Genomic DNA, 12038 nt, shown 5'->3' on the forward strand with positions numbered 1-12038 from the left:
GGTTATGGACTGAAAATCAGAACATCCGCTTTTTGTTGCATCAATAATTTTTCAGGTAATTTTTATTATTTATCAACAATTGTTTCTAAATAAATAATCCAACAAGAATTCACATATACATGTATGGTATTTGATTATGCTTGTGTTTTATTTTAATAATTAATCAAATTTAAGCCTGATTATATTTTATCCTTAAAAACTAAATACAATCCTTTATTTAAAAATTAAACAAAATCCTTACACATATAAACACACATTCTAATTATAATCAAACACAAACCTTTATACATCCTATTATAATTAAACACAAACATATACTTGTAAATTCAATCACGATCCCTATTACTTAAAAATTGATACGCAATTAATATGCTTAAATAGTTAAATAATATTCATATACTTAAAAACCAAAACACCACTTAGAAAAGGGAAAAAAAATAGTGAAAAAGGTCATTACCGAAAGATTTGGAGATAATCTTTAGGTATTTGGTACCAAAAATGACAAATTTAGCAATTTCATTAGATGATTATATTTTATCTTTAAGAAAACTAAACACAATCTTATACTTAGAAATTAAACAAAACCCTACACATACAAACACAAATCATAAACACGCATTCTAATTAAAATCAAACACAAACTTTATACATCTTAATATAATCAAACACAAACATATATTTGTAAATTCAATCACAATCTTTATTCTTGAAAATTGGCACATATTTTATATGCTTAGATAATTAAATAAGATCCATATACTTATAAACAAAAATACCAGTTAAAAAAGGGAAAAGAAATTAGTGAAGAATACTATTATCGAGAGAATTGGAGATAATCTTTCGGTATTTGGTGCCAAAACCGACATATATACCAAATTCTTTCAGTTTTGGCCTTAATTACCTAGAAAATCTCAAAGTGTTGGGAAGAGCCAATACCAAAAGAATTAACCAATTCTCTTGGCATTACCTCTAAATATCAAAAGATTTGTTTTAAATATTTCGATATTAATTGACCCCTTAAAATTTAATAATTAATCAGATTTAAGCCTGATTATATTTTATCCTTAAAAAATTAAACATAATCTTATACTTAGATATTAAACACAACACCTAAACATACAAACATAATCCATACACACATTCTAATTATAATAAAACACAAACCTTTATACATCTTATTGTAATCAAACACAAACGTAAATTCAATTATAATCCCTATATTTAGAAATTGACACACAATTCATATGCTTAGATAATTAAACAAGATACAAATACTTAGAAACCAAAACAACACTTAGAAAAGAGAAAAAAATAAGTGAAGAAGGCCATTACTGAGAGAACTGGAGATAATCTTTCGGTATTTGGTGCCAAATCCGATAGATTTACCCAATTCTTTCGGTAATTCTTTCCCAGAATCCGACAGATTTAGTCTAAATCCTTCGGCATATCCCCTCCTGAAAAACCTCAACACTTAGAAATTTTCATGTTTTATGGAAGGGGTCAAAACCGACAGATTTAGTCTAAATCTTTTGACATATCCCAACTAGAAAACCCCAACACTTGGAGATTTTTTCCTGCTTTTTTGAAGGGGCCAAATCGACAAATTTAGTCTAAATCTTTCGGTATTTCTCCTTCAAAAAAATCTCGTATTTTGGAAAGATCCAAAGCCGATAGATATATACTACATATGTTGGTATTGTCATGAACTGCCGACATATGTAGTTCTCCTGTCGGTATATGTTCTCATTGACAAAAAAAATATTCCTTTCGATATTTATACCGAAAGATTTATATAACTGTCGGAAAAATATTTCAATAAAACTCTATTTTTACTAGTGGAAATTTAATTTTTCTACAAAAGTGTTGTCTATTTCTTGATCACACCGCATGTCTTTGCATTGAATGAAGGAAAACTATATATAGGTATTTTTTACTATACATTCCTATAGTGAAATGGTTGTAAGGAAAAGTTATAAAATCCACTAGTTCTATTTGCAATTGCTAAAACCATTTGAAAAATGACTAATCATACCAATTGCAAATTTGGTACCTAAAATCTATTGCAATTTGATGCCCACAATTCACTACATATTAGTAATATGACGTTTTAAGTCGCTCAAAAATGTTGTAACATCAATTAGAAATGTATTATAACCTTCGTAGTTAGTTGGTTCTTACTTGTCAATTATATTCATTTATTGTTATGTAAGATATAATTTCTTATTTGGTTAGATTAATATCAAGGTAAAAAATTGAAATAATTAATAAAAGATTAATTTTATATATGATTGTGAAATATTTTCTTTGTGAAAATAATTAGTTATTTGAGACAATTACACAATTTTAGTGAACAAATTGGGTTAAACATAAATGGATTGTGAAAACTAATATTATTGAAAAAATGAATGTCTTATTGATGGATAGGGTATACCTAATTAAATTTGGAATAGTCAATAAAGAGACTCCTCCTAAATTTCTAATATGAAAAAGAAAAAGGTAAAATAAGTATTTGACCAGTTTACAATATAGTGTTATTTTTTTAAGTTAATTTAAACATTTCCTAATTTCATTTATGTTTTGTAGGGTGTCCTAATTTATATTAGATGTTTTTAATAAGAGGATCATTACATATAAGTTGAAATGTCAAAACTTGTACATAAAAATAAGACAATTTGACACAATAAAATATAAAATAATATTATTGTATGGTCCACACGTAATGGAAAGTGTGGTCCATTTTGTATGTGATTAATTTCAATATATGTTCGGTAGGATGTCCTAATTTATATTAGATGTCACTTTTTTATTTTTTAATCATTACATAAGTTGAAATATCAAAACTTGTATATGAAAATAATAATTTAACATTATCATTCTGCCCAGCCAATTAGCAACAAGAATTCTTAGAAAATTCCCATTTGCTCTCAAAAGACCCCATTCTTTTACTATTTCATTGTACGTTTCTATTTTCTAAAGTATATGCATCAATATAATTAATATTAGGTAAATAGTTCAATATTAAAAATAAAATAAAAAATGGGACAACGCCTGACGGACTTAAACTCATAAACTTATGGTTAATATTCACCCTTACTAACAGAGTGGATAAAATGGGACAACGGATAATTTAATATTAAGAAAGTGGACTGGCTATTAAAAGGTAATATATCTATATAATTTTCATTTAAAATATCATAATCTAACAAAAGATTAATTATGAAAGTAAATTGTTATGCTAGTCTTCTTTATAAATAAGTTAAAAAATAAAAAGTTAAAATCACTTCCTTATATGTATGTTTGGTAAATGATTTTTGTACTCAAGAATAGGAAAAAAAAATAAAATGAGGTGTTTGATTGATGTGTTTCATTCCAGAACAATATTAATAATTTCTCTCTAACAAATAAACATTATCAATTTAATGAAAATATTCAAACGTTATCATGAGATTAAAAATTGAAAATGATTTGATTGTGAAATGGCTAATCATACTAATTGCAAATTTGGTCCTTAAAATACATTGAAATTTGATGCCCCAATTCACTACATATTAGTAACATGGCGTTGTAAGTCGCTCAAAAATGTTGTAACATCAATTACAAATGTATTATAACATTCGTATTTATTTGGTTCTTACGAGTAACTTATATTCATTTATTGTTATGTAAGCTGTAATTTCTTATTTGGTTAGATACTATCAAGGTAAAAAAATCAGACAATTAATAAAAGATGAATTTAATATATGATTGTGAAATATTTTTTTTGTGAAAATAAGTTATTTGAGACAATTACACAAGTTTAGTGGACAAATTGAGCTAAACATAAATATAGTGTGAAAACTAATATTATTGAAAAAACTAATGTAATATTGATGGACATGGTATACCTAATTAAATTTGGAATAGTGAACAAATAGATGCTCCTGAATTTCTAATACGAAAAAGAAAAAAGAAAAGAAAAAATAAGTATATGACCAGTTTACAATATAATGTTATTTTTTTAAAGTTAATTTAAACATTTATTAATTTCATTTATGTTTTGTAGGGTGTCCTAATTTATATTAGATGCCACTTTTTAATTAGATAATCATTACATATAAGTTGAAATGTCAAAACTTGTACATTAAAATAAGACAATTTGACACAATCAAATATAAAATAATATTATTGTATGGTCCACACGGAAAGGAAAGTCTATTTTGTATGTGATTAATTTCAATGATTGTTCTTCAGTTGACCCAAGATAACATTTGTGAGAAGTTTATTCATCAGATTGATCATCGAGAGAGAAACCACCATGGCTGAAGCAGCTCTAATCAGTGGATTGCTTTCAAACTTGGCACCTCTGATTAAGGATGAATTCTCGTTGGTTTGGAATTTTAAGAAGGAGGTTCAAAAGCTATCGAGCACACTATCTTCTATTAGTGCCGTTCTTGAGGATGCAGAAAGAAAGAAGGACAAGGACAAACAAACGGAAGATTGGTTGCGGAAGCTCAAAGATGCAGCGTATGAGGTTCGAGACATCATGGATGAGTGCACCTTTCAAGATCTTCGTCTTCAAGTCAAAAGGCGTAATGCCTCCTCTTCAACCCGGATCAAGGTAACCAACTCAATAACCCATCCTTTTATCAGTACTTGGACACGTCTAAAATTTGGTCACAAAATTAAGGATGTTCAAGAGAAGCTTGACCAATTTTCTTCAGAGCGCCAAGCGTTACGTTTGAGTGAATCTATTCCTGACTCAAAAATAGTTAAGTTTACTAGTCGTTGGCGTGAAACCATGTCTCTTTCTAGTTGTAATCAAGTATATGGGAGAGAAATGGAGAAGAAAAAGATTATTGATATTCTGGTCAATAATACATCTGGTGATTGTGCTGATAAAAAACTATCTATTCTGCCAATTGTTGGAATTGGGGGTCTCGGTAAAACAACATTAGCCCAGACGGTCTTCAACGACAAGGAGATTACTAACCATTTTAAAACCAAGATCTGGGTTTGTGTTTCTGATGAATTTGATATTCAATTGGTGATGAAAGCCATCTTAGAAGAAAAGGCGGAAGCACGCTTAGAAGAATTGCAGAAAAAAGTTAGAGAAAAATTGAGCGGGAAAAGATATTTGATTGTGTTGGATGATGTTTGGAATGAAAATGTTGAGGCATGGGACCAATTAAGATCTATCTTGGATTGTGGATCAAATGGTGCGTTCGTCCTTACCACGACACGAAAAAAAAACGTAGCAAAAATCATGGAAACGATTGAACATTTTCAGATATCATTGCTCTCTGACGAGGATTGCTGGCTACTCTTTGAAGGGCGTGCATTTATGTGTGGAACACCAAAAACTCCAAACTTTGTTGATATTGGAAAAGAAATAGCTAAAAAATGTAAGGGTGTTCCCTTAGTTGCCAAAACATTGGGAAGTCAATTAGGCTTCAAAAGTAATATAAATAAATGGTGCAAAATAAGAGATAATGAGGTATGGGATATATCTCAAAATGGAGAATCTGATCTCATGCCCATTCTAAGGTTGAGTTACTATGACCTCCCTTATTATTTGAGAAGATGCTTTGTGTTTTGTGCTATATTTCCCAAGGATTCTAAAATTGAAAAGGAGAGATTAATCCAATTGTGGATGGCGCATGGTTTAATTCCTACAGTTAAAAACCAAGAAATGGAAGATACTGGGAATGAAATTTGGAAAGAGTTATGCTGGAGATCCTTTTTTCAAGACGAGAAATCAGATCAATATGGAACTTATGAAACTTGTAAGATGCACGATCTTATGCACGATCTTGCCCAATCCGTTATGAAAGATGAATGCTATACGTTGGATGCTTATAACTCAAGTGATGGTTTAAAACGAGAAATCCGTCATCTAACGGTAATGGTTGATAAATTTGTCAAAAAATCAGTTCGGTCTTTCAAGAAAATTGGAGGGTTGCAATCACTAATGCTGAATGGCAAAGATGTTGATGCAAAGAAAACTTTTTTGAGTGTCTTAAAGGAATTTCCGGCTTTACGTGTCCTTGAACTAAACTGTGATATGCCGGTTGTAAATTACCTGTTTGAATATAATAAGTATCAGGATTTGGATAAACATTTGCATTACTTGGGAAATATAAAACATCTTAGATACTTAGACATTTCCGGTAATCATCAGATAACAACATTGCCGGATAGTATATGTGATTTCTTGAACTTACAGACTTTGAAACTCAATGAGTGTTCTAAGCTTGAAAGTTTGCCCAGAAATACGAAAGACCTTATTAGCCTACGACATCTTTATTTGAAGGGTTGTTATAAATTAAAATATATGCCTAGAGGGATGGGGCAATTGAAACATCTGAAGACGTTTAGCTTGTTTGTGATAAGCAAGAATGAGAGAGACTGCCAACTAGATGAATTAAAAGAATTGGATATCGGCGGATCATTGACAATTAAGAAGCTTGGAAGAGTTAGTGATGCATCTATGGAAAGAGGGATAAGTATGGCTAAAAAGACGAGTATCAATGAATTGAAGTTGGAATGGAGATCTATCATTGAAGATGATGATAATGTGAGCACGAGAATTAGAGATGAGAAAATTGGTGAAGCTCTAGAGGTTTCAACTGCAAGGCTAAAGAAATTGAAAATGATTGGTTACAGAGGTGTGAATCTTCCTAAATGGGTGGGAAAATCATATCCTTCCCTAACACGCCTTGAGCTTAGTACTATTGCTAGTAGCAGCGTTGACAATGAAATGATAGTACTATTCCCTTTGTTAGAGTATTTAGATATTTCTTACATGAAGAATTTAAGGGAATTGGTGTCACATAGCTGTTGGAGTACTGGAGCATTCCCTAATCTATGCAAGATTGATATACAATATTGCCCAAAGTTAGGGGCCTTGCCACCTCATCTCAAAGCACTCAAAGATGTAAGAGTTGAAGGTGAATGTTCGGATGAATTGTTATACAGCATCTGTAATCTTAATGGTACTCTCACTCATCTGAGTCTTAATGAATTGAATAATGATGTGGAGCATCTAGTGAACAACAACATGAATGGAATTGAAGTAGTGTTATTCCCTTTGCTAAAGCTACTTAAGATTGGTGGCATGAAGAATTTGAGGGAATTGGCGTCTTCTACTATTCCTAGTGCCGAAGCATTCCCTAATCTATGCAAGCTGCACATAGAGTATTGCCCGAAGCTAGGGGCTTTGCCACCGCATCTCAAATCACTCAAATATGTAACTGTTTGGGGTGAATGTTCGGATGAGTTGTTATATAGTATCTCGAATCTTAATGGTACTCTCACTGATCTCAGACTTGATAGATTGAATAATGATGTGGAGCACATATTCACCGTCAACAATAACAACATGAATGGAATTGAAGTAGTGTTATTCCCTTTGCTAAAGAGCCTTACTATTGGGGGCATGAAAAATTTGAGGGAATTGGTGTCTCCTACTATTCCTAGTGCCGGAGCATTCCATAATCTATGCAGTCTGACCATAGTTAATTGCCCAAAGCTAGGGGCCTTGCCACCGCATCTCAAATTACTCAAAGATGTAACTCTTAGAGGTGAATGTTCAGATGAGTTGTTATATAGCATCTCAAATCTTAGTGCTCTCACTCATCTCTCTCTTTATAATATGGAAGAAAGAAGTGTTTTATTTGGAGCTGGTTATATGGCATTAATGTTTGCGGACAATAATAATAATGTAGCACAAATAGGAGGAGGAGGACGCTCAACTTTCCAATCTCTTCAATTTCTGACTATCCAGATATGCATGAAGTTAAGGCGTTTGTTTGAGGAGGGAATGATGAAGCAAGAGACATCAAAGATTAGTGGCTTCATCAACTCTCTCACGGCATTGGTTATCTGGGAATGTCCGGAGTTGATAATATCAGTTGAGGAATTTGGAAACCTCAATATTAATAATAATTCACTACAGAAATTGGTGCCTTCAGAAGAAGCGGACAATTTTATTGCATTCCTGCGTTCCCTTCGAACCAGACTTGAATTCTACAAAGTAGATAATCTATTGGAAGAGTCAATTAGAAGGTACTGTACGTATCCTAAAGGAGTAGAAGACTCAATAAGGAGGTACGTACATTGCTTACAATAATCTTCATAACGGCCACGATCAAGTCGATTTATAATCTGTGTTTTCAAATTGAACATGTCATTGCTTTTCGCAGTCAGTAGGCTATTATGCAGATTAAAGAGACATGGATATTCTCCAGCTGCTTACATTACTGTTACTGCAATGTATGTTTCTTCTCCTCTTTCTCTGTTCATGCTTTAGTTTCATCATTATAAGATCAATTTGATTGTGACTTTCAATTGTTTATTTGTTTGTTTGTTTAAATGGTATATAGAGTTGGAAGCATTATCCTATTGGTTTTTTAATTCTTGTTTACTTGAAGTTGAGATTAGATAGATAATCTATTGGAAAACAAACACGAAGAGAGCGGAGCTTACTGGCCACATAACCAAATTTGGTATGTAGAGCAGCTCTGTTTCTATGATTTTATTTTTAATCTTCTATGTGCATTAAGGAATTAAATAGTGTAAGAATTAATCTTCTCAATTCTTCTGTTCATTTGATTATCTCATTCCCATTGCTTGTTAGGTTATTAGTTAAACATATCATCCATTACTAGTTCAAGCTGAATCGATGCTCATTACTATTCATGTTTTTGCAGATTAAAAAGAGGATGATGTAGGAAAATGGTGCAAATAACTACTTGTAAAAGAGGCTGGAATTGCTTCAGAAGGTGAATGATTCTTCAATATTCAATCAACTTGTTTTCATCTTATTTGTTGTTTTCGTAATATAGTATGTATGTATGTATGTATTATCAAAACTAACAGGAGAACATGGATATGTTGGAAAAGGGTTGAAACACTGAAGCAAGAACTCGAAGGGGGGAGAACCTTAAATGCAACTAAACAAATAGTTCGTTAAAGGCTTGTACACAAAATTTGATGTAGATATCATAAACGAGGAATAGAAGAAGAAGAGTCAATTAGAAGGTACTGTACGTATAAAGATATTCATCGATTAATTGCATCTTTTATTAACAATTAGAAGAGTCTGACATGACGTCGCTGGTGACAATTTCAGGAAGGAGTCACAGGAAAGTGATAATCAGTAAATGGTAGTCTGGAGGGAGTGTCGATCGACATGTAATGAGAAAGAATCATTTTCACGTGACACTAATCCTTTGAGCTGCACAATTATTTATATTTAAATGTAATATATTTAGTGTCCGATGCTGATTCTTAGCTATCTATTGTGTAGTTCAAAACACAGACAAAAAAACCCATATAATGCACTCTCTTAATTCAAATAATTCACTTTTAACATAAAATAAGTTTTTTCCCAAAATAAAATAAAAAGTTTTCAAGTAAACATCAAGCAAACTCCAATTCAAATCAAGAAAGCAAATTTGGAAATATTGAAGAGTAAAAGCTGAGTAGGCAATATCATTCCGTTTTCATCTCATTGTTAGTCCTCTGTTTTCTCCTTTGGCTACTCTCAGCGTTTTCATCTCATTGTTTTATACTTCTTTGGTAGCTATGAATTGATGATAACTATTGTTAGAACAGTGTAATAAACTTGTTGATTATGCTGACAAACCACTAAATATTTGAACTTTAAAATAACAAGACTCTGATAATAGAATTGTTGATATTAAAATGTAAAGAACAGAGTTTCAGGTTCTAATTGTAACCAAAGTGCATGACTATCGAGGATGGATGCAAATATTTACATAAATATTACAACTTCAAAAACCTGCTGCTCTATGCAGAAACATATTAACACGTAAATCTTTTCAAGTTCAGAATCCTAGCATCAATTTATGAAATTCAGCCTCAACCATCTTCAAAACGGTCGACCTCTTGAAACGTTTATTCGACACAATAGTTTTCTCCTCGTAACTTACCTTCCTCTCGAATCCCGATTGCGATGAGAAACCAAAATGATAGACTAAACTAGAGTATAATTTAATGTCGATTTCATTAAATCATGTGGTTTACCTTCCTCTCGAACCTCGTAAAACAAAACGAGAGTATGACTTAAAAGTCATCTCGTATGAAATGATGTGAGGAATCGAAATAAAATTTAAAATGGTATCGATTAGACCATCTTTGACTTTTTAGAGTCGCCACCCAATTTTATCTTTAAGAAATCGGGAAAAGAAAATTGTGTGCATTCTCGAACGTGAATAAAAGAGATTTCGATAAAGGTTCGGGGATTGATTACACACGAGAAATGACAACAACACCACTATTTCTCTTATGCCCATCAAATAATGGTCTCTATTATAAACTCTTGGTCATTTGTACAAAATATTTATTTTACATTTTGCTTATTTAATACACCCTAGTACATGCGTCAATGGATAAATCCAAACATAATCATACAATTAAAGACTTGTAACAATCCGTATATAGGGCATGCGTTTAAGTTGTCGTCATGGTACGAGAAAATAAATAGGTAAAATTGAGATAAATAAATGTAGGTGAGATCTCAATAATAAGTAAAAATTAAAGTTAGAAAAATAAAATATAATCCAAACAAGACATAATGAAATCATTTTTTATTTTTGTTGGAAGATATTTATTTAACCAATTTTTATTATTTGTTTTTTTTTTTATTTTGTAAAATGTATTCATTGCCTTAAAATGGTTCAAACAAATAATTTACTGAAAACAAACGGGTTCTAACCCAATGGGTCGGGTTTAAATCATGGGTCAGATTGACAATGCAGGATATGGGCTGGACTTCTGATCTGACACATAGGAATTGCCTATCACAAGGATGGCCTACAAGGATGATGGGGAAATTTGATGTAATGGCCCCCATAACAGGGGAAATTCCAAAAAGGGCCCCCGCATACTAAAGTTGGCAAAAAGGGCCCTTTTGCCCTGCGAAATGTCGGAAATACCCCTTCGGCGCCATTTCTTACGCTCAAAGACGCGAATTACCAATCACGCGATTTAATCTAAATCGCGTGAGTTCATCACCGCGATTTAGATGAAACGCGTGATTGGTAATTCGCGTTTTTAAATGTACGCGATTTACCATGCACGCGATTTAATCTAAATCGCGGTGATGAACTCACGCGATTCAGATTAAATCGCGTCCATGGTAAATCGCGTCTTTAGTCGTATATATAATTTTTCGGCCCTAATTTTAAACAAAACCACCCCGATTCTCCCTCCCACTCCGACTTCCAAAACCACGTCTTCTCAACTGCCGACTTCCTTCAACATCGATCAAGATCATCGTTCACTCAACATCGTTCCTCGTTCAACGTCATCGACTTTCCACTCTATTCGACATCATCGTCTTTTTCCGCCGTCTATTCGACATATTCCGGTAAGTTTAGGGCTTTCAGTGTTAGGGTTTAGGGTTTAGAAGTGTATTATGCCGTCTATATTGATTTATATTGATGTATTTAGGGTTTAGGGTTTGGTTCTCGTTTCGTTGATGTGTGTAAATGCTTTTAGTGTGTATATGACGAGTATTGTATGAATGTTCTTATTCTGCATGCATGCATTTCACGCTTATTCATTCATTTCTCGTTTAAGAAATGACATTTCCGTGTTTGTTATGTTCTTGTGAAGAAATGGTATTTCTGTGTTTTCTTTGACTGTGTAGGCTTAGGGTTTATCTGTTTTGTTGCTTTACTGCTTCATTTTCGTCTGTTCTTATTCTGCTTTACTGCTTTACGTTTAATAGAATGCCAAGGAGACAGGATGAGTTGTTGATCTAAGAAATGACACATCATATGCTTAATGTCTTTAGAACTGTCCATTACTGCACCTTAATTTATTACTGCACCTTTACTGCACCTTAATCTATTAAGAAATTTGCAAGCATTTCTCAATGGTTAATTCGATTTGCTTATTCCCATCTTCTTCCTTGTTTTGTAGATGGAGTCCACTACAATACCCGAGTTTGCTGGGAGGGTATCCTGGAAAACCAATATGGGAAATATTGCTGCCAAGTTTGCCAAGATGAATCTAACTGAAAGGGTAGAGGA

General features: G+C 32.3%; 1 protein-coding gene across 1 annotated transcript; it reads left to right on the forward strand.

Annotated features, from left to right (window-relative positions):
• Window positions 1-4294: 4294 nt before the first annotated feature.
• LOC124943074 (putative disease resistance protein RGA3) lies at window positions 4295-11768 on the forward strand. Its single transcript, XM_047483636.1, has 3 exons — window positions 4295-8048; window positions 8181-8250; window positions 11654-11768. The coding sequence occupies exons 1-3, from the start codon at window positions 4295-4297 to the stop codon at window positions 11766-11768; spliced, it is 3939 nt and encodes a 1312-aa protein (XP_047339592.1).
• The last annotated feature ends 270 nt before the right edge of the window (window positions 11769-12038 follow it).

This window comes from Impatiens glandulifera, chromosome 6, assembly GCF_907164915.1.
Source record: "Impatiens glandulifera chromosome 6, dImpGla2.1, whole genome shotgun sequence".
NCBI lineage: Eukaryota > Viridiplantae > Streptophyta > Magnoliopsida > Ericales > Balsaminaceae > Impatiens > Impatiens glandulifera.

Bases quoted from the DNA above. Each gene is read 5' to 3' on its own strand.
- LOC124943074 (XM_047483636.1), top strand. From the start codon at position 4,295: ATGGCTGAAGCAGCTCTAATCAGTGGATTGCTTTCAAACTTGGCACCT. The intron at 8,049-8,180 runs GTACGTATCCTA...TGCTTTTCGCAG, and splicing joins AGAGTCAATTAGAAGGTACT to TCAGTAGGCTATTATGCAGA. The intron at 8,251-11,653 runs GTATGTTTCTTC...TTGACTGTGTAG, and splicing joins TACATTACTGTTACTGCAAT to GCTTAGGGTTTATCTGTTTT.